We start from the raw sequence: 22,557 nt of genomic DNA on the forward strand, positions 1-22,557 counted from the left end.
CCCTCTTTGCCTGAGAGCCACCTCTACAGCCTCTGGTTTTCCTTTTCAGGTGGGGGACCTTAAAGCCCACCCCCCCCTCTTCCATCTCCTCCTCGCTGTCGGAGACCCCCCTCTCACGAACGGGCGAGCCCCGAACTCCTTCACCATGGTTCTCCCGACTCACCCCACTCGTTCCCTCTTTCATACGGTCACACACGAGACTCGCCCACTGGGCTGCATTCACCTCCCCATTCACACCTACATTCACCCCCTCCCTCCCGTGATCGATCAGCTGGGCTTCGCCCATCCCCTCCCCCACCTGACTGACCGGTTGGGCCCCACTCACCCCTTCACCTGACTCCCCGCCGGCCTTCTGAGCCCCACTCACCCCTTCACCTGACTCCCCACCGGCCTTCTGACCCCCACTCACCTCTTCACCTGACTCCGCACCGACCTTCTGAGTCCCACTCACCCCTTCACCTGACTCCCCACCGACCTTCTGAGTCCCACTCACCCCTTCACCTGACTCCCCACCGACCTTCTGAGTCCCACTCGCCCCTTCGCCCGACTCCTCACCGGCCTGCTGGGCCTCACCAGCCCCCCCTTCCTCCCTAGCACCCCCGGCACCCTCCCGGTTCTGGTTCTGAGAGGAGGGAGTCTTCACTGGGCAAGACCTCGCCAGGTGTCCCTCTCCACCACACCGGAAACACCTCCCATCGTCCGATGTGGCGAACATGACATAGTCGAACCCCTCGATCCTCACCTTGATCACCAGGTTGAGAGCCTGGGTCTTGGTGAGGACCATGTGGAGCTGTCTCCTGTGAGACACCACATGTCTCAGCAGAGGAGACCTACACCCTGAGGACACCTTCCTCATTTGGGACACCACCGTCCCGTGCTTCACCAACTCGCCGAGCAGCGCATCGTCCGGTACGAACGGCGGAACGTTCGACACCGTGACTCTGACCGCCGGCTCGGCGAGAGGCAGCACGGGAACGAGGGTGCCGCGCACCACCACGCCGCTCGCCACCACCTTGCGCGCCTTCTCTATGCTGTCCACGAAAATGACCACCGCGTGGTTCATCCGTGCAGCGGACTTCACGCTCCCGTGACCCACCAACCCCCCCACGGCCAAGCCACAGTCCTCCACGGAACACGCGAAGCACGGCGCGAGCTTCACGCCGTGCTTCCGCGTTAGCCCCGCGAGGTTCATCTGTGCGTGCTGCACGCCGATCGGCCACAAGCACGCACAAACTAAGACCGACAGAAAACAAAAATCACACACACACAATCACACCATAAAGACTCGTAAATAAACGAAATTCCAGCTCAAACGGTCACAATCAAACAATTCACCTCACGCTCCGCTCACTCCGCACTCCTTCCACTCAGAGAGAGAGAGAGAGAGAGAGAGAGAGAGAGAGAGAGAGAGAGAGAGAGAGAGAGAGAGAAAAAAAGGTCACTGGGTTTGCCGGCGCGTCAGTCAATCGCCGTCGCATCGCATCAAGACTCGAGGAGCAAGTCGAAGCGCATTACCTCTGCATCGCGCCGCTATCTGGATAATTAGAGTTGCGCTCGATCGCGGTTCCGTCAGCGCCGGGCCGAGGATCAAGCGGTGGCAGTAAATCAGTGAACACTCACACACAAATGACAGAGTAAAGGTGGATGAGCTGCTCCGGTGAGAGCGTTGCTGTTGTTGTTGTTGTTGTTGTGAAAGGAGAAGCAGAATGAACCGATTTCGATTTGGCGTTGTATTGCTGTGGGGGGAAAAAAAGGGCTGCAAGTGGTTCGAGCCACTTCGCTTGAGAGCCGTAACCATGGACGCCAATTAGCAAAGAAAATACTGCTATTCGGGCCGCTGCGTTTCAGACAAACATCTCCTTCACCCCTTCACCGAGATCGTGTTCACACCTTGACTTTCTGCCATTGCTACCGATCAGTAATGATTGAAGCACTGCATCGCACACGCTAGCATTAAGCCCCCACCCCCCCCCCCCCCCCCCCCCGCCCCCCCGAGCCATCTCCCTTGATCCCACACCTCTATCGGGTCTGCGGGACAGCTGAGTCCGGGCTGAACGCGGCCGCTCCTGTTGGCAAACGTGCTAATCCTCTCGAGAGGTTAAGATAGGGTCTTGATGGACAACCGGGTAGACGCTCTGTGGAAATGAGCAGAAGCCGCTCTGAAGAATGCCGCTCATGCCAAACAACAGCGAGCCTCTCGTAGCCATTAGCGTGCCGCTCTCTTTGGGGACTTGATGAGGAAAGCAGTTACTCCAGGCCTCCAGCGGCGTGAGCCTCGGAGTTAAGTAACTCACTTTGACGAGGCCTCGTGAAAAAAGGGAGGGTTTGAGACGAGTGAAGCTCATTTAGCGCTGTGGAATGTCGGGATGCCCGGAAAAAACAGGACCAGCGGCGGGCGGTGTCACTCACCTGTCTTTACCCGTCTCCTTCTTGAAGACCATGTCGCAGTAGTCCATCCGTTCGTCCGTGGTGACGTAAATGCGCGCGTGGGGGTAGTTCTCCGCCGCCTGCCGCAGCATGTTGTACACGATGCCCTTGCCGTCCTTCCTCATGTTCCGCAGCGGGCCCCACACCACGTAGATGGTGTCGTTGCCCCGGCCGAAGAAGTGCTGGGGCTTCTGCAGCAGCAGGGGGACGCTGGTGTGCGAGACGACCCTCAGCGTGGTCCGCTGGCCCACGTCGCGCTCGAAGCCCCGCGTGGGCCCGTTGTTCATGCGCCAGATGCAGGGGGAGCGGTCGATCTGCGCGCCGGCGGCCTGACCCAACATCTGGCCGGAGCTGGACACGATGCTGCAGAGCTCGCAGTGCAGCTTCAGGGGCTGGAGGAGAGGAAGCGAGTCGGTTAAAAGCCAGTCTGCGTCCTCGGGATTGAGACCAATCCCAACGACGGGTCCATAGGGACGATGCGGCTCTCAAGTATGTCGGACTTTAAGTCAATTAAAACAGGCCCCAAGTCAAGTGTTATTAAGACGAGGCCTAGTTCAGGGTCAGGGCAACTCTCAAATCAATGTTCTACTCTACAGGGACAAGTTCAGGTCCGCAAATGTTCATGTCAAGATCTGTCCTTCCAATTCATGAGCATAATGGAATACGCCCGACTTAGAGGATACAGTTACAGCTGAAGAGACGAGCAAACTATAGAAGATAGCTCCTATCTACAAAAAAGGAAGCAACAAGCAGGGTTCTGCTCACACGAGGAAACTACAAAATAAAAGCAGAGACCTAAAGGAAAGGAAATATGTCACAGTTCAAAGTACTAGCATCTTTATTATAGCCGGAGAGCTACGCTTTCAGCCTGAAATGAAATGTTCCCAATGAAAGGAAGGTTGGAATAGGAAAAGGAACCATTGGGAAAAGGAACCGTTCGGAAAACCGAATAGAGGCAAAAAGCGGGATTTAAAACCGGATAACTAGTTGATCAATGTTACTGATCATCAACTTTTTCAAACAGTTTTGTCTTTTTGTTTACAGGAATAGAAATAACCCTTATTTATTATTTTCAGTATTTGGAAAAAAGTGACAATTACCCTCAAATTGTGCAACCTCTTAAAGGCGAGCGATCCCATTAAGACATCAAGTGATGAAATGAACTGGAGGCTGTTTCAAATTATTCCTGGCTCTATGTAAGTTGATTTAATACGTTATTTTCTTATTACTGATCCGAGTGTATAGTTTTCTTCTACAGTATACTGCACTTTGTGTCATTCCCATCCCATGAGGTTATAGTTTGTGATATACTATTACATGTATTCAGTAGAAATATTAAAGTTATGCTTTGGCAGGGGGCGTGTGTGATTGGAGCATGAAATGAAATACTTTGGTAATTATTTATGAAAAGAAAATCATCGGGGCTTTATGGCTCTATATAATTTCCTTTTATGTCTTAAGATTAATGCCACTGTGCCAAGAACTAACATTGATTAAGTGAATTAAATGTGGGACCTCTGAGTTTATATTGAGTTTTATGCAGGACGTATACGAGCAAGGGAGTTGCGCCATTCATCTTGCTGTATATTTATTATATATTATTATACTTTACTGGAGCGAGGGGATTTGTAATGAATCTTCAATAATAGCTCTTAGCTACGCTTTGCCAGCAGTGTGGGGGGGGGGGAAGCTCTCTCTGAATCTGAAATTGGAGATTTGCCTAATCGAAGCTAATATGCTTGGTTTGTTTTGATGAGATTAAACCTACTTAAGTGAATGAACGCAAGAGAAAGTTCAAAAAGAAAAAGCATTGTGTCATGACTAAAACCCCGTTTGATCATTTGCTTAATGGAGAATAACTGTAATGTCACTCGTTTGAATATAAACCGCATTTGTGCCGCGTTCCGACCGGCGAACATCAAACCCTCTCTTGCATGTCCCGCGTTTCGCTCTGCAAACACGTCCCGACAAACAAGACCCGGTGGGTTCTGTTAGGGCCGCTTAGCTCAGCGGCAGTCACGTGACTCATCGGAGGGCAAAAGTACCCCCCGAACAGAGCTTCTCCTCCCGAGACTCACCACTAGCGGCTTGAGATCTCTGGCAGGCGTCACGTTTTTGCTGCACACCGCCGCGGCCTCCAGCTGTCAGCGGCTCGTCCGTCATCGCCCGCCTGGGCCTCCTAAGTCCATCCCGCCTCTCAGCACGCGCACAGATTGGGGGGAGGGGGGGAGGCGCCGCCGAGGAGCCCCTGAGCAAAGGCATTTAACGCACAACCGCCGCGGTAGAGCAGCTCGGCTCATTAAGAGGCCCGCATTAATTCAGCTTCATTTAAATACCATCAAATAAAAAAGCCCCCAGCTCCCCACGACATTAATCACATTTTCACGCATAAACAAAGTGCATCTAACTAAGACCCCTATTGGAACATTCATTTTGTACATACGATGGGGATCTATAGCTGCCGTCTGATCTGCCGCCGTTAAGTCCTTTAAATGAGTGAAACGTTATGGTTGCTTCACTCCCATGATTCGTGTTCCAGTTTCATGTTTATGGCGGTGCTGTTTCAGTGTTGCATCCCGTATCCGCTTTTAAAAATCCAATTCATTTCGGCACTCAGTGATAAGTACGAAATCTACGGAAAGGGTGAGATAATTATGCGGCATTGCATCAAAAATAAAGTGGGTTGTTAAAAAATGGGCCAAATGCCAGGAACTCGTCATCATTAAATTACAGCAGTGGGGTGTGAACTTAACCTTGACGTTCATTAAAATGCTCTAAACAGGATTAATTAATAAGCAATAATTATTACATTAACGTGCCAAGTCTCAGTGTAAGACGCCTCCATGGCACTTAGAAATTCATTGATTAGCTGTCAGCGAGGTAAAAAGTAATTGATTCCAAATGCTCCTCCTGCGAGACACACAGTGTACTCACGAGCAGAGGTGGAATGAAACTTTTTATAATTACTATGTACAATTTTACACTTCACTGCACAACCTCTCAGAGGAATACTTTTAACTTTACCAAATGAATCTGATAACTTTAGTCACTGCAGATTCATATTAATAAACCAAAACATTATCAAACAAGGTCTGAAGTATATCATATGTTAACATAATATGACATAATACTTGATCAATTGATCAATTCAAGCTGACTAGCAGAATATTAAATGATATCATTAGAAATAAGCCGCAGCTTTTCCCGTCTAAAGCAATTTACACATTAATACACAACAACAACAACAACACGTATCCGTCATTCAGACATGGGCCATTATGCGTAATTCCGTGTGCGTATTACCTTTAAATACAGCTCAAATTGGTATTTTCACAATATTTGACGATAATCGTTTTGTACTTTTACTTGGGCTGGACTTTCCTCAAAGCAATGTATAGACCAGTTAATCATTTGTGACCCTCTGGAGGTGTGTTGGGGTCTGTATCTGCAGAGGCCCTGACTGAACTCTATTCTTTCCTTTCCTTTTGTACGGTGTCCGGCACATTTCTGGGCATCGGCCAATATGAAAGCGTTGCGACTAGGTGCCGGATAATAAACACTCCTCCAGGGAATTCAATTATCAGCTGCTCCCCGCCGGCTGGTAGAGATGTTCAGTGACCTTCCACAGTGGGGGGGGGGGGGGGGGGGGGCATTCTATTATATTTTCAGACCCTGCACCCATCTTGGAGGACGCTCTAAAAACGACAAGACGCAGCCCGACAAAACGCACACATAGCGAGGGAAGCGGCAAGTGGACGAAGCTCGTTGTATAGTGAATCTGGAGTGACCTTTTCTGCAACTGAAACAAACATTTTGAATTTAGGGTCTCTTCAAGTCCACCAGGTTGAATTAAATTAAATAAGGTACAGATTTAGCTTATTTCTTTACCTGGAATCATTGGTTCAAAATTGGAATTTGTGGGCGGGTTCTTCTGTTTTGCATATTCTCCCCTTTGTGGGTTTCCTCCTCGTCCTCTGGCTTCCTCACAAAGTCCAAAGTGCAATGTATAAACATTCCCTGCTTAAAATCAGCGTACTTGCATGCGGACAGTAGCATATATAATGTAGTCTCAGCTGGTCCAGAACCAGAAGATTTGTCATTCAAATAATTAACTAAAAAATCCAAAAATAGAAGCACTTTGTTTGCGTGCTTCTGTTGGCAATCGTGTACTTAAAAAAAACAACAAAAAAAACAGCCCAGGACCAAATGAAGTAAAGTTTCTCTCTCGGTCTTTGAGAGGCCAGAGGCTCAGATGTAAAGTGCCACAAGACAAATGGTTTTTATTTCTGCTGAAAGCAGAGTGGGAACGATTCATCACGCCTGGAGGCAGACTGAATCGCATGCGGGAAATAAGTCAGACCGCTCCCGTGCTGCCAGGCTGTGCATTATACATGCTCGCAAGAGGGTTATAACACCTGAAATGACACCTCAACGTGGATCGTGTACCATTGCCTCACTGTCAGGGAGAAATATTGCATCTCCTTCAGGTGTTAACGCAGGCCGACAGCTCCCACAGCGGGCCGACAGGCTTCCACTCGGGACGCCCGGCACGAGAATATCACCTTGAACGGGGGGGGGGGGGGGGGGGGGCTCCACATTTGTGTCCATCCGCTGTAAGACGCTCGAGGAGCGCGCGGGGGGGGAACACTTTCACGGCATTCAGCCGCTCAGACCCATCGGCCTGTTCTGATTCGCTGCAGAGAACTCACTGGTGAGGTGTTTGAGCTGAAAGGGGGGGGGGGGGGGGGGGGGCCTCATTTCGCAGGAGCTGCCGGTCTTTTCCTGGGATTTGCATTAGCCTCCACGGGGAGAGGGCCGTGATTTAAGCAGAGTTGTCTGGAGGCAGAAATGGGGGGGGCGAGGGGGGGTTTGCAGACGTGCAGACGTGGAGATGTGGTGCGAGGCGTGATTGCCTCGGGGGCCCGTGCTCGGTGGATGGAAGTCTCCGGAGGCAGAGGGCTGACGCTGCGCATTCATCTGCAAATAATATCAGGCCTTCCTCTTCTCATTAACGGTCGACTGATCCGTCGCAATCCAAAATCTTGACGTAGCGCGGCCTGAACGTCGTTCTTTGTCGGGAGGAAATGTGCATGAATCTCCTGAAGAAAAATATACAATTCTCCTTCGGGACTCCTCAATATCCAAGAGCACAGTTTTTTGTTTTGCACAGACCGCCTTCCCAAACAACAAACACGCCGCTTGGTTCTCACATTTTTAGGCGGTGGGAATTCAAAGGCTTTGATAATTCTATTTCCATAAATTGCGCGGGGAATATACAACACAGGGCGGCTTGGAGGTGGAAGAATAGGATCGCGGACATGGGGATTCGGAATAACAAAGAAATAACACACAAGGGGCTTTGAAGGGACACTTACAGATCTATCAGACAATCGGATATAATGAATTAAGATGCGCTGTCTCCATTAGTGCATTTAAATACACCTTCATGATTGAGGTGAAGCTCTGTGATGGCCGGTTAATGGTAACAGGGGTTATAGAATACCATATGCATCATAAACGAAAGACCTTGTGTGACCTTATGACACTAACACTGTAATAGGAAAAATGTAAAAAGGTTCTAGTAAAGTATGAGTGGTTGATGCTGTAAATGATGTAAAGAACAAAGTGAAGAGACTGAAAAGCTTAAGTCTAGTCAAACAATTTGTACAAATGAATTCAGTTTCTTTCGTGTCCCTTACCTCCTGTTTGGGGATGCTCACATAGCCCAGGTGAGGTTTGAAGGCCTTCCAGTGGCTGCTGAGCGTCTGACCGAACACGGGCCGAAGCAGGAAGTAGGGCTTCTCCGAGTAGTTCACCACGACCACGAAGAGCGACACCGCCACGATCAGACTGGTGGCGATCAAGGACTTCCTCTGTGGAGAGAGAGAGAGCGAGAGAGAGAGAGAGAGCAAACTTAAAAACAAGCAGGAGAAATGTAGTAATCATTGAATACAACTAATAATATATGCTCACTGACAGAAAGACAGAGCTGTAAAATTGTAGCATAGTTGTCATTATACGCTTTACCAAATACTTGATTTCCCCTTATTCAGCGAAATAACTCAACATTTGATGAATTGGCTCATTAAACAAAGACATCCGCGGCTCCCAGATTGTTTATTCTTTTAATTGAATTTATAATTTGGTTTAGAAGCATAAAGTTGTACCAACTGCAAAAACATCTCCAGCATGTTAGTATCAACACAATGTGCATGTTTGCACGGCCTCACAGGGCCACTGGCACAGCTGTAGATAGTCTGAAGGACCTCGTCCGCTGTGCATAAATAGCCTAATCTCATTTTAATGTTTCAGCATCTCTACCGAGAAGGCAACAGCTGGGGCGTCGTGGTCTCACTGTAAGAGGTTTTTATGGCCTGGCAAAAAGACCAGAGAGGGATGAATAATGGATGAGAGATGGAGGACGGGAAAAGGTCTCACAGAAGAGAAGCTGTTGGCGGGGTTGAGCTGAAGAGATCAATGGGCAGAAGAGAGAGGAATCAGATGGAGATGAAAACAATCTGGGTTTGGCTACGATAGCAGAGCCTGAGGTGATAATAGATTTCGGCAGAGTCAGAGATGTGTGTTTTCTTTTTTTTTAATTCATTTTTTCCCAGGAAACTTCAATAACCCGCTTCTAATCTACCCGACAACACCAGTGGGAAACTCCAGATTCTGAGGGAGTGATGTCTCCCAGATTTTTTTTGAAGCTATCTGGTGGTGAGAAGATTGGACTTTGGACTGCTTTACTGTTATTGGTGAAGCCCCCACAGCCAAAGTGCCGGCACAGCCACACACTGTGATCTACAACATGAAACGTCCCCAGGGAGGCGCCGGAGGCTTCGCTTTTCAGAGACAAGATCAAACACTGTAGGTGTGGGGGATAAAAAACATTGACCACTTGCTGCTCCTAGCGATTGCATGTATGTTACATCACGCAATCATTCCACGGCATCACCGCCCATCTTTGATCGCAGAACAGCGGGGTTTCAACTTTGATCTTGTTTGAAACAGCAGAAAATGGGCCGAAAAGAAGTGCTTTACAAAATAGATCACTTTACTGAGAGGACAGACAGTCTGTTCTGTGTCATTTCAATTGGGTGGGTAAAAAAAAAAAAGAAATGTCAGGTCATTTCGGCAAATGTTCTCTGAACGCTAGTCATCAGGAATCCATTACAGAGCATGAAACCAACCCCTTATCAAGGAGAGTTCTTTAGGGGGGGAAGAAGAAAAAATAAAATCTCAGCTCAGTCTGCAGCATCCATCTGTTCTCGTGAGGACGGAACATTTCCCCGTCTCCTTCAGCCTCAATCTGCCCACAAATCACAGGGGAAATGAAGTGTCAAAAGCCCGGGGGGGGGGGGGGGGGGCGATGGGGAGGCTCGGCGTGGGCGTAGCGGGGTTCTGCGTCTCCGTCTTCAACATCCACGTGAAAAACATTTGATTTGATGGAATACGACTTCCGGAAGCGGCTGCGACAATCAAGTCAGACAATGGCGGTCATTAAGTGTAGAACCTTTTCTGGTAGTTTAGCCCGGGGATGTTTCATTTAACATCAAAGCTTTGAGGGGGTTATTTTTTAAAGGTGCTAAAAAAAACCACTCTGAGGAGTTATTGATCTCAGTCCTCAGACAGAATGCGTGGGATCACTGAGAGCCAAAGAGCTATAATCCTCCACCAGAGAGCCCGTGTGACCAGGTTATATATCAGAAGGGGGGGCAAACCTCCCAATCCAAGCATCCATAGTGCAGAAAGTGAGATAGCAAGCAGTGGAATATAACTAACAATGAGTCCACCTACTCTTGTACTACACTGGATCCTAAAGAAACGGGTTCACTGTAAGTGGGGATGCACTTATCATTGACATTATGACATTTCATCCACCTTTAATGTTAATGAGGGAACTTTTTGTGGAGCAGTTGCTTGTATTCATCAAGCCGTTACGGAGCAACATTAGCATTCATTAGTCCAATAATCGCTTTCTTATACCTCTGTTTTTGGTCTCCACCTAGTCCTGAGAGATGTATATTTCTTAAGAGGCTGAATGTTCCTCGGCTAGTTGCTAAATGTTTCTGCCTGCTGTTTGGTGATGTAGGTCCTTTACAGTAAGGTTGATCAAAGCCCTTTTAATACATTCAAGTATCTGAATGACTTCTCCCCCCTCTGACAGCATCATCTTTAGTATAAGGACGTGACTGCTCGGTGTTTGGCCTAGATTAGTGAATGTCCACAATTGCATTTTGATATAAATTACTGCATCATTAATAGGCAGTCCATTTGAAAGTAGTGAAATGATAAACAAGGAGTGTCCCCTCCAAGAGCGTGATGAATGAAAAGCTTTTTATTTCCCCATACATATTGTGCAATCAAAACGTAGCCTCCACGAGGCTCTATTTGGTCGTAAAGAGAACACGGTTTCACATAAAGGCTGGCGCTCCAGCCCAGTAAACAACAGGACCCCACTGCAGCTCGGTCCAAAAGAACTAATCGCAATGGGTATTGAAATAATGAGATGCTCAACCTGAATAAAATGGCTCATGAAAAAACATATCTGGGAGCAATTTCCCGAATTCCTCCTGGGCCATTGAGAAAAAAAAAAACAGAAAATTACATTTGCAATGCAAAAACGCTACGTCCCTGGCAACCTGAGTCCTGCCACGGCGGCCCGGCGAGCAGTTTCAGATTCAATTTCAATTAAGGCGTTTGAGAAAATATTTACAGTCTTTTCTCGCACTCTTCCTCCTCCTCTTATTAAAGCCTTAGTGCTGTTCTCCTGGGGAACGAGACAGGGGCATAAAGAAGGAAGCTGAGAAAGAGAGCGGGGGTCCAGACACGTCGCCCGACTCCCCGTCATTCTCCCAGCAAAGGTCTCGCTTCAAAAGTCCTCCATGTACGAGATAACAAAGTGTTATTTTCCCGAAGGAGGAGGAGGTCGACGCTTGGCTGCTGGTAACACGCTCACGCACAAGTTGCCCTCCGAATTCAACAGACCGGAGCTGCGACTGCTGCGAGATCATTAATACAATTTGTAGATGTTATTGCATTGATATGAGGTTCATCACTATACAAGAAACTCACTTCATGAATGCTGTTTACCAAAGTCTTTTGGGACACGGCATATTTTATTTTACTGCCTGTTTCACTTAAAAATTCTGCTTTGAAAATGTATTAAGCAAACACAGAAATGTTATAAGCAGGTGGTTTAGATTGTCATTTACTGCACATTGTTGGATTCTCGTGTGCTTGGTTGAGCTGAAGCTGGTTTTTGCTGCTTAACTTTCCCTCAGAGTCAAAGTGCCATAAAATGTAAACGCTCAACGATCAAAACTATACTTTAACTTCAAGAACGTCCATGTTAGTACATTCTGCGTTAACGACAAGTAGAAGTGAGCTAAACAGGAACAAAAGGTGCCGCATCCACGTCGAGGGAAAGGCCCCAGACGTCCCGATGAACGAGCTGCAGCAAAGTTCTCCGCTCATCGGAGAGAGCTTCTGCAGCCTGCCGGTCCCTGCAGAGCCCAGCAGAGGGGGCAGTCACCTCACACACCTCTCCTGTGGCATCTGGATGGGACCCCAGGAGAAATTGTACTTTCTTGTTACATAGTTTGTATCTCTATGTGGAAATGCACTTATTTTAAGTCGCTTTGGATAAAAGCGTCAGCTAAATGACATGTAATGTAATCTTTGCAGCTTTGCAACCCCCCCCCCCCCCATTTGAGTGGGAGCGGGATTTCTGGTTCTGTCAATAGCAGACTATAAAGGTCCTGCTCTTCCTTTTAGGAACAACTTTAGCACTTTAATCTTTAACCATGTGATCAACTAGCTTTTCCAATGCTCTTTCATGTAAAGTTTTTAGCTGGAGGTAACTCTCCAGAATGTTGCCTACATGGTTACACGCCACCACTGTATTTTTACATTGTCTAAATGTAATGTTCTTCCAGTACAGTAACAAACCATCAGGATGCTGCTGCCGTCAGTGCTTCGTCACTTCTGATAATATCACCCTTACCAGCGGTGAAATATGAAAAGAGAATCCTTGAATTCAGGTCAAATGAGCACTAATCTGCTCTGTTGGCATCATAGAGCTTCATTATAGCGCAGAACATCACAGGGAATCTTAATCTGTCACCAAAAAAAGAATTGGTTCGCTTTTATGTGGCTGAGACTGAAACATCAATACTACAAAATCCTGTTCTAATCAGTGAACAAGGATGTAAATTGTAAAAGTGTGCGCGTGTGTGCGTGCGTGACTGGATTGCAGTCAAAAGCGGTTTGACTAATGCATATCTGTATATCAAATAGAACCTAATCCCCACAAGCATAAAGGATTAAACACTCTACAATATTCATTGCCCGCTCTGGATCCAGACAACTTTTGGGACGAGGAAAAAACAATCGAATGAAAAAGACAAAAAGAAAACATCTGTTCTATAATGAGCTACATATCGGCACATTAAGAATTGATGTTTGACTGAGTTTTCATGCTGCCATGAAGACCTCACTTTTGTGTCTTATTCAAAACGCAGGTTTGTGTGGAGAGCAAAAGAGGCCTTTTGTAGATACCAGCTGGTAAAGTGAATACTGGTGAATCAATGTGGTTGCAGAGGTGGTCGGGGTCGCCCCCAGCAGGCGTATACGTGGTCAGAGGGCAGCCTGACTACAAACATACAGCAGCTCCATGTATCACACCACCTGCTCCACCCACTCACTCTTTAATGGACAAGACAAAAAAAAAACGTTTCCTCTTCTGCAATATCTATAACTTCTATTGTCCGGGTTTATATTATAGGAGAGAACTTCAAGGCCGGATGTCGAGCTGAATTCAGGCAATCACAGAAAAATGACATCTGCTGCCCACTTATGACCAGAGCCCTCTGAGCCATATCCTGCTGTAATATTGGCTCTTTTAAGTAGCTGGCTCTTAAAGTCACAGATGGCCGACGGGCGGAGGGGAGACCGAGGAGGAAGCGTAACGGATCTGCTGCTCGGCGCCCGTCGCGACCCGACTGCAGAGAAGATGCCACATTTGTGCCACTTTACAACGGAATAGCAATAATCCCCCCCCCCCCACCCCACCCCTCTCTGTTTGAGGCTGTAGGGGCGTAGGAGAGTGGAGGAGATGTGGCCGTATCAGGAACAACATCGACCAGAGAAAAATCCATTTCAATTTGCCAAATGCCAGCGCAGGATTAGTGACATTTAGAAACTGATATTTCCTCTGAAACTGGATGATATCCCTCCATTACCCCATTTCATCGGCAGTGATTGCACACACAGCACGACTCCTCGCACAGACCATTTGAGTGTGTAAACCGGCGGTGCCAACATTGGGGAATCTGAAAGGATCAGACGGACAGGCAGATGCAGCGCATCACCTGGAGCCGACTCCGGCCTCCGCAGAGGTTTAAACCCCTAAAGGCGTTTGTTTGTTAAAAAAGAAATGACAAGGAAACTTCTGCCTGAGGATGCTGGAGACGGAAAGCAGCAATCACAGAAATGTAAAGGTGAATTGGTAATGAAGAAAACATTTTGTACGCCTAACCTATGTATGTTAAAATGCAATGTAAGGCGCTTTGGATAAAAGCATCATCTAAATGACATGTAATGTAATGTAATAATCCATAACTTTCTGGGTTAAGACTGATTCCAGTGATTTCCAGTGCATCATCTTTTTTAAAATGTCTGGAGATATGGTTCCATAGCGGCCAGTGCAAATATCAGCAGGTACCTGCTCTTATCTTCCAGATGCGCTGAACACAGAGGATATGCAGAATTTTATAGGGAAAGTGTTGTTTTTAAGATACATAAATCCAATCCAACTCTGAAATCAAATTATATATAGTATTGTGGGATTAATATCCCAACAGAATCCTCCTTGTTTAAGAGATTTCTCAACAGCAAAACAATGAAGTGCAGCTTTTTTTTTTCTCCAATAATCCTCTTTGGTTCGTGATGGTTCTCTGAGGCGCTTGAACCACAGCATTGAGGCATTTGAGTGCAGCAGCTGTTGCACACAATGAACCAACCAGCCAGGTGAACCAGAGAGATCTGCTATTTCTGCAGGGGCTCATTATGGAAAACAACAACAATAGTTTACAGAGTCTGTTCTGTTCAAAGCCTCTATGGTGCTGCTGCAATGTGTTGGCAGAACATTGGGGAGGAACGATGCTGCTTTGGATGTAAAAGAAGAAGAAGAAGAAGAAAAATTCAGAAAGAAATAGACCAGGATCTTGTTTATTGAAGGAGAGGATCCCTCTGCACCCCTGGACAGAGGAGGCTTAGCCCGGAATTTCAAACAAAGATGAGCTGATGTTATTTATACGTTTAGTCATCTTGTCTGATTAAATGTACAAGTGCTTGTTTATTAACAGGCCGCTGGCATCTTATTTTTCGAGTAGTGACTGCTTAACCAACTAAGTTAATCACCATGGGTCTTCATCAAAAACTAAGACGGCAGCTTGTGGGGGTACATTTATTGTATTGAACTTATTAGATATGACTCCCTTAGTATATGGGGGGGGGGTGGACCAAATACTGTCAATATATATATATTTATATATACTGTGTTCAAACCTTGATTGTTCTTGTACCTCCGGACCATCCGTGGGAAAAGCGCTCTATCCATTTAGCTGAATTATTCTCTGTTTATCCGATATTTGCGGGTTAGGGTTAGGGTCATTCTCAGGACAAACCAAAGCAACATTACCCCAAATTACATTGTGACATTTTTCCTGCCTCTTCTCCCAGCAGGAGGTGCACGGGTCACGGGGCTGCAGCGAAGAAGATTACGTTCCATGAAAACAAACCGACTTGCCCTCGCTGAACTGGCAGGCCGTGTCTGCGTCCCTCGACCCTCTTGAGCTGACACGGGCAATCAGCCCCCCGCCCAGATCGCCACCGGTTCCCGTCCCCCCCCCCCTCGTTGGGGGATGATAACAGCGGCACATTAATTAGCTGGCTCGGGGGTTCCAGAGAGCCCTCGGGAAGCCGAGCCCACACCATGAGCAGAGTCGGCTGACACCTGACACCTCCACGAGGGTACCACGCCGCGTGGGGGGGGGGGGGGCAGAAAGCCCGAGGCGAGCCGAGGGGAAACCGGGCCGGCGGCGTCTGGAAGAAGGCCCAGGAGAAGATGCCCGCGGGATTACGGGCTGGAGCGGTTTGGATTCTTCAATTCAGTGGGCCACACATGAAATTGACTTCATTAAACTTTGATATTTCATTCATACCCTAAAGAAGAATATTACACCCCCCCCCCCCCCCCCCCACTACCACCACCACCCGCAGGCCCGTGTTCAACGGGCACCACTGGATAATAAAGAGGAGTCTTTGTTTTGCTCAGGGACCCTTCAGCAGAGCAAGTACTTCAACCACAATCTTCCTACGTGCCCGCTGCCACTTTGGATCCAGCAGGACTTACTCGGTCAACTGGAACGACACGTCTAAGCCACATCCCAGTCCGGTGAGAGCATTACTCCTCATCAAACACGGCCTCTGCTGATCGCTCTCCTCCGGGGCTTTGGCTCCGGAGGCAGCGAGGCCTTGCCAGCAGCCCGATGTGCAGCGCGGGGGGGGGGAGGGGGGGGGAAGAGACGTGCCAAATGTAATTCAGCAATGGTGCAACACGCTCAAACGAGTCCAACTGGCTGGGACTGAGTCTGTAACTACTTGATGTTTGGAAGTAAACACAAATTGAGGAAATATAAAGGCTCCTAAAAAGTTGACAAAATAGCCCCGAAAAGTTTGACCAACTGCACTGGAATTGAAACAGCGATTAGAAAAACGACACTATTTTGCTTCAGTTCAAAAGTCAAAAGATTTGGTTTGTTTTTTAAATAAGGCACGGCAAAGCTAGTTTATTCAAAAAGATACCTAAAAGTGAATGAATTATCCCAACACAACACCAGATTACAATTTTTACAGACAAATAAATAATAGACGCATTTTTTACATCAAAAAATAGATGTGTAACTTCTGCTGGGGTTGATACTGTGGGTCAAAGGTCGCAGCGAAGCCGGAACTGAGTCAGGAGGCCGGAGTGTGACCTGAAGGAGTTTCCTGTGAAACTGCATGACTCTTTTTTTGGGCGGGATCTGAACCAGCGGCGTGAAAAGCAAACAGAAAACTTCTCAGTGATGATAAATACAAAGGTTATATCAGAGCTTTGGTATTTAACTAAGACTTTTTCACAGCAACTCTCAGCAATTGTTGGTTCCAGCTGCTGAACTTTTCTGTTTTGTAGATAAATATATTTGGGTAACAGCTATGGGACATTGTTGTTTAATACACCACATCAGTTAAATAAGGATTCCTCAGGCATGAACGTTTTTGTTACAATTGTTGTATATCGTGACATTAACTGTTTTCTTTTCTGTTGACACCTACCGATCATTTCACGGCTTCATCATACATTTATCTAAGTGCGAACAGCTTGTTCCCAGTATGCCACACCCCACACAGCTCACTCCGTGAAGCCCATCCGGTATTCATCATTTCCACGCAGCAGTGGGCAAATCACCTCAAGAAACATCCAAGCGTTAAAAGTCCAAATCCTAAAACGGTGGTTGACCCTTAAGTCCCTGTGCGTGTGTGTGTGTGTGCGTGTGTGTGTGTGTGTGCGTGTGTGTGTGTGCGTGTGTGTGCCACGCTGACAGATCAGACAGGTGTGGTTGAAAACAAACACGGTGGCCAGCGGACAGTCTGAAAATGACCCTCCACGAGACCCCCCCCAACGTATGTCTGTCAGAAGAAGATCAAAGAGCGTCTCGGGCTGTTTGGGGATCTGTAGGTAACGGAGGAGCTGGAGAAGATCTTGCGTCATATGAAAGCAATGCAATACTGATATGAAAAATTCAAATGAAATTCAGAGCTGTTGAAACTTTAATGTGTGTGTGGGGGGGGGGGGGGGGGGGGGCGTGGATTTACAAACACAAGACAAAAGGAGCCGCTGCAGGCGGAATGCAGCACTTACGACCAGCGATAATCATAATCCTCCCTCCTGCAAACGTCGGGAGCCAAAATCACATTTGAAATTCCATCGATGAAGCCAAATCTCTAAGAATAAGTAAGTCAAGGCTGGAACTGCTCGAGGAGCTAAGAAATCTTTTTAAATGACAATGCAACATGATCTAAAATGTGTTTTCTCCTGATGTCCGGGAGAACAACAACACATGAACTCATTTCACTTCACGTGCTTTTCTAACGTGAATATTGGTGGGTCCTTGTCTGAAGGTGAAAACCAGCCTGACAGCTCGTGATGGCTCATTTGTGAATGCATGTAGAGTAATAATAGAGGTTCCTTGTGAGCGGCATGTAATTGTATGCTTGCGGACCGGGGACGGCCACCACAGAGTAAAAACATGATTTGTAGGTTCCCTTTTAAACCTCTTTCATTAAACTCTTCTCTTTTTATTTTGAGGGCCAGAAAGAAAGTGATCAGCGGCGGCGCTCAAAGGGACGCGTGATTAAACCAGCGAGGATTACAGACTGTACCTGACCGCCACGACGGACCCGGGGGGGGGGGGGGGGGAGATCAAGCAAAGTCTTTAAGTCCTCCCAGATGCTGGTGAGGCTGCTGGTGTGAGCGACGCCTCCTACGACCACGGGCCGCTGGATTAACGCCTGCAGGGGGAGCGAGGTCACCCCCCCATCCCTCGGCTACCAGGGGGAAGGAGTTAAACCTTGATGGCTTCTGTGTGTGTGTGTGTGTGTGTGTGTGTGTGTGTGTGTGCAGAGGTAGGGTACATTACCATGATAAAGAAGCCACACGCTTAAAGGGTTCTCCGTGTGGGCTCTAAAGGGGTTTTTGAGAAAGGACGGCACCAGCAAAGACAAAGACCTTTTTTTTTCTTTTTAGGTCATTCAGTCGGGAGGTCAAACTTGAAATTTAAATTTAAGGAAATATGAATTGTTCCACAGCTTTGAGGCCTATTTCTGAATTTTTTCCAACCGGGATGAAAGGTTTAACGGACATATTGGTGGAAACCTTTTCTAACTGTGTTTAAAGTGATGCTTTTTCCACTGTTTTTTGAGAATCAATGTGGATTTCTATTCTATTTTTTGATCTTTTGATCTCAGAGAATGACTTAAAAGTTGTTTCAAGGCCGAGCGGCTTTCTGGTGGAAAAACTAGTTCATGGAGACAATGTGTATAAATTACCAAAATGTATGTTTTCTTGTAACTGTGAGATGTAGGGCCTGTGTATGAATGTGTTATTTTTACTTTTTCTGTTTTCTAGCCTAACATGACGCTGTGCTGATATGCATAAACAGTAAACACTTGCTGTGGTGTGTCGTAGGACCTTATAGAGTAAAACACGATAATAAAGCAGAATGGACAAGTACACAAACACAGCTCAGGTGATCACCACCTTGGAGCCAGTTTGGACCAGTTGTTAAGGTGGGCCGGTATAAAAGGGTTCAGTCTGACAGCTGACGGACTTTCCGAAGGTCTCCAGGCGGAGTTGCGCAAATTGCTCATGTATCTTTGTCTCCTCTAAATAAATGTAAACTTTATTAACTTTTTATTGATTGACGTGTCGGATTCTTCCCATCAACCAACTCGGGGGGATCGTGAATCCAAACATAACTTAACAAACGAAATACACAACGATACACATTTTCTACAATAAACTAATATTCTTATTTCAAATGTCAACCCTGAGGGGCTGGAATTGATCTGTCTCAACACAGATGTGACATATGAGCAGTTTAACACAAATGAAACATGAATAAAACTGAATCACCATTTTGACCAATTACCCAGCAGAGTGCCGTAGTTGGACTAACACATTAAACTTGCAACAAGGATTCTTTCTGGAGGGATCTTCACTGTTTATTCATTTGTATCTCACTTATTGCAGAGTAAAACTAAACTTTTGCTATAAAACAACTTGAAAAAAGTGAGTTGCGTCATTATTGCAAGAAGGAATCCACTAAAACTATCAGTAAATGATCCGTATAAACTGTCGAACTCTAAAAGAAACACAGGACATGTGTAGACTTTATATTCAAGAAGAAAAAAACAGAAGATTTGATAAAACTTTGAAAACCAAACGCAGCCTCATTCAACATCCTTCCGCTGCCTAAAGCTTCCTCCAAAGCTGTGGCACTTTTTATCAGCCTGCCTTCTGCTGTAACACAATCACCGGGGACACGGGGGACCGGCTGAAACGCCATTCATCTCTGAAACGCTCAAGAACTGGGACACTCTCTGCATTCCCCGTAGCCGTTTCAACACCTCTACACACACACACACAAATGACTGTGTGTGTGCATGTGTGTGTGCTTACATCCATTAATCCGTCTCCTTTGTGTTCTTTCTACTCGCATCCACCCGCATGAACCAGCCTTGTTCTGTCCCTCGCAGCTATAGGAGCACACACAGCAGGATCAGCATCCTTTCCACGAGGCCCCCCCCCGCCCCCCCCCCCATCCCCGACCTGTCCTGATGGGGGGACAACGGCGGCAGCGTGTACTTTCCCAGCTCGAGCACAGCTCTTCACGGGTGAACTCACTCCAATTAAAAAACCAGAGCGAACAAAGAGGGGAACCGCCGATGGCTGAGCGAAGGAGAAGCTCTGTGTCATTAAGGAATGCTTCCTCTCATGCACCTGAACCCCCCCGGGGGGGGGGGGTAACTAAGTACTTTTGATCAAGTACTTTATGTAACTTGATGTTTTTGTAATACTTTTACGCCGCTACATATCAGGAGAAAATCCTGTACTTTTTTTGGTTGATTTGGTTAATGGTTAGAAATAACACAACAAACATTTGATCAGTGTATGAAATATTTGGTGGATCTACTCCGACCCTTCAACCAGTTTTGCATATGGACTATATTTGCAGATACCAACTCAATGACATAACAATATGAGGTTATCCATAGTTTATTGGCGGCTATTTCAGTCTGACCGTGAGTTCAACAGGATTTTATTTTAAGTACCTAAAAGCCACTGGGCACATCTGACTAATGTGACAAGAAAACTAGTGTCATTTAATTAAATGTTACAGCTCATTTACTTTGTCCATCCCTCAGCAGTTTATACCATATAATTATATCTTCCATTTTCTTGTCCAATTTCTGAAAAAGAATATAATATTAGTGTCAAATCTAGCGTGAAGTGATCTCCCGTCGTGGGTAACAAAAACAGCCCGAGCGTTTGTAAAGTGACGAGTCGCTGACAGACTCGTTTCCTCCTGTGGGCGGCGGCATGATTGACAGAAAACAAAGTGCCTTTTAAATGAATGAAAACTCTGTGAAACTGTAAAAAAAATGTAGATCAATTTTAAGTCTGACCAGAGACTGGATGCGCTGTCTAAAAGAGGAATACAAATAAATACGTGGACTCCTCTGAATGGAGCGGAATGATGATGATGATGATGATGATGGATTCATCCTTTACTGTATTACAGGTGATCCTGATAAGAGATCATTCAAAATGAGCATTGATTGAGTTTCATCATAACCACACTGTGATTATTACTAAGTGTTGGTTATTAGTAACGTTGTTTTACACAGAAAATGGTTTGTTAATGCTCAGCGCGAACGAATCGCAGTTCCTCAAATCGTTACTTCATGGTGTGATTTTTTATTTGACACATCGTGACATTTTGACTTAATTCCTGAGTTTCACTGTTCTTTCTTTAAAGAAAGTAGGTAGGTAATATCTCCAGGTTGGGGGGTGGTCAGAAAATGTTGTTGACTCTCCCGTAGTGGCCATTTTTCACAATTTATTTTACATTCTAAAGATCCAACAAATGACATCATAAATTGTGAAGATACTTTGTTGCAGGACTTGCAATCACGTTGGAAACATACAGCAGCTTTTTTTTGGCAAATCCCTTTTTGTGAACAAAGTATTCTTCATAATACTCTTAATTAGACCTTTTTGTTGTTTTCCTGCTGGGCTCCAAGTGGACTTCATGTCAGCTGCTGCATTAATAAAGAAAGGGTGACTACGTCATAATCAGCATTCAAATGTTGCTTTGGTGCCGGACTTTGGTTCACTTGTTTCACCTTTGACTGGAACATGCTCTCCTACAATTAAGAAAAAAAACACACTTTGAATGATATTGACTGCTATTTTTTGGCTGAAGGTGCATGTTTGGTTCCCATGTTATTGCTTTCCAAATAGACGGTGGCTCCATCCAGCAGCCACATGGAGCTCAAATGAAGACAGCTGCTTGTGATACAAAGCCAAACACAGGAAGGTCCACTCGCTGATCAAACTCCAATCACGACCAGATTAATATGCTAATGAGATCATAACGGATTGGACTCAATGGTGTGACCTGTCAGATTTGGGTACATGTAGAACTTCACTGTATGCTTTGATGCCTTCAGTTTGTTTATCAATTTACAATCTATCCCGCCCATGTGACACACAAATAAGTGTGGTTACACTTTCACCAGGACTATTAGATACTATACTGACATTTCTCATCAGTTCCAGATACTCCAATATTAAGATATGTATTCTTTATATCACTACAGATGGAATATCTTTTGGACAAAACAACTTGTTGGTTATAGTTTCTTAAATGTAAGATTTTGCTTGATTTTTGCTGTGATCTATTATTAGAAAACTGAATATTTTTGATGTTTTGAACTGTTGGTCAGTTGAGAGGTAACCATGGACTCTCAAAGGAGATTTTCTGCTCTTTTGTGACATTTAACAGACCAAATGCTTCATCGAGAAATTAAAAGGGGGGGGGGGGGGGTGATGTATAACAGAAATATGTCTGTAGTAAACTACTAGTCTAACTATTAATGCGGTAATAAAATATTATCACATTTGCTCATTTATATTCATAAAATGTGATGCTTTCTCTTGAACAGTTTGTTTGATAGAACTAGACGTCCTCTTGGACCTGTAAACAACTGTAAGAGACACTGGGGCACTTTAGTAAACTCTCTCCTCGTCAGTAAGGCAGCTGTTGCTGATGTTGCAAAGTCCTCACATAGTGTGAACCCCTGAACGTGTCATGAGGCCACACTTCCTGCTGCTGAGGAGCAACGACACTCAGACATGAACCAAATGCAAACAAACAACAATAAAAACACCACGGCCCGGCTTCTCCTTCATGTGCACCAGCTTAAATCCCAAATTCAGAGTCCCCACCCCACCCACAC

At 46.1% G+C, this 22,557-nt stretch overlaps 1 protein-coding gene across 1 annotated transcript in view; it reads right to left on the minus strand.

Annotated features, from left to right (window-relative positions):
* The window catches only part of st6galnac3 (ST6 (alpha-N-acetyl-neuraminyl-2,3-beta-galactosyl-1,3)-N-acetylgalactosaminide alpha-2,6-sialyltransferase 3), a 41,483-nt gene that overhangs the window by 18,442 nt on the left and 484 nt on the right, over positions 1-22,557 (minus strand). Inside the window, exons 2-3 of the mRNA XM_037458560.2 lie at positions 8,127-8,300; positions 2,410-2,819 (exon numbers count right to left, since the gene is read on the minus strand). Of these exons, the coding sequence (XP_037314457.1) occupies positions 2,410-2,819; positions 8,127-8,300 (584 nt within the window). The remainder of the gene's footprint in view (positions 1-2,409; positions 2,820-8,126; positions 8,301-22,557) is intronic.

Source organism: Pungitius pungitius, chromosome 15 (assembly GCF_949316345.1).
Source record: "Pungitius pungitius chromosome 15, fPunPun2.1, whole genome shotgun sequence".
NCBI lineage: Eukaryota > Metazoa > Chordata > Actinopteri > Perciformes > Gasterosteidae > Pungitius > Pungitius pungitius.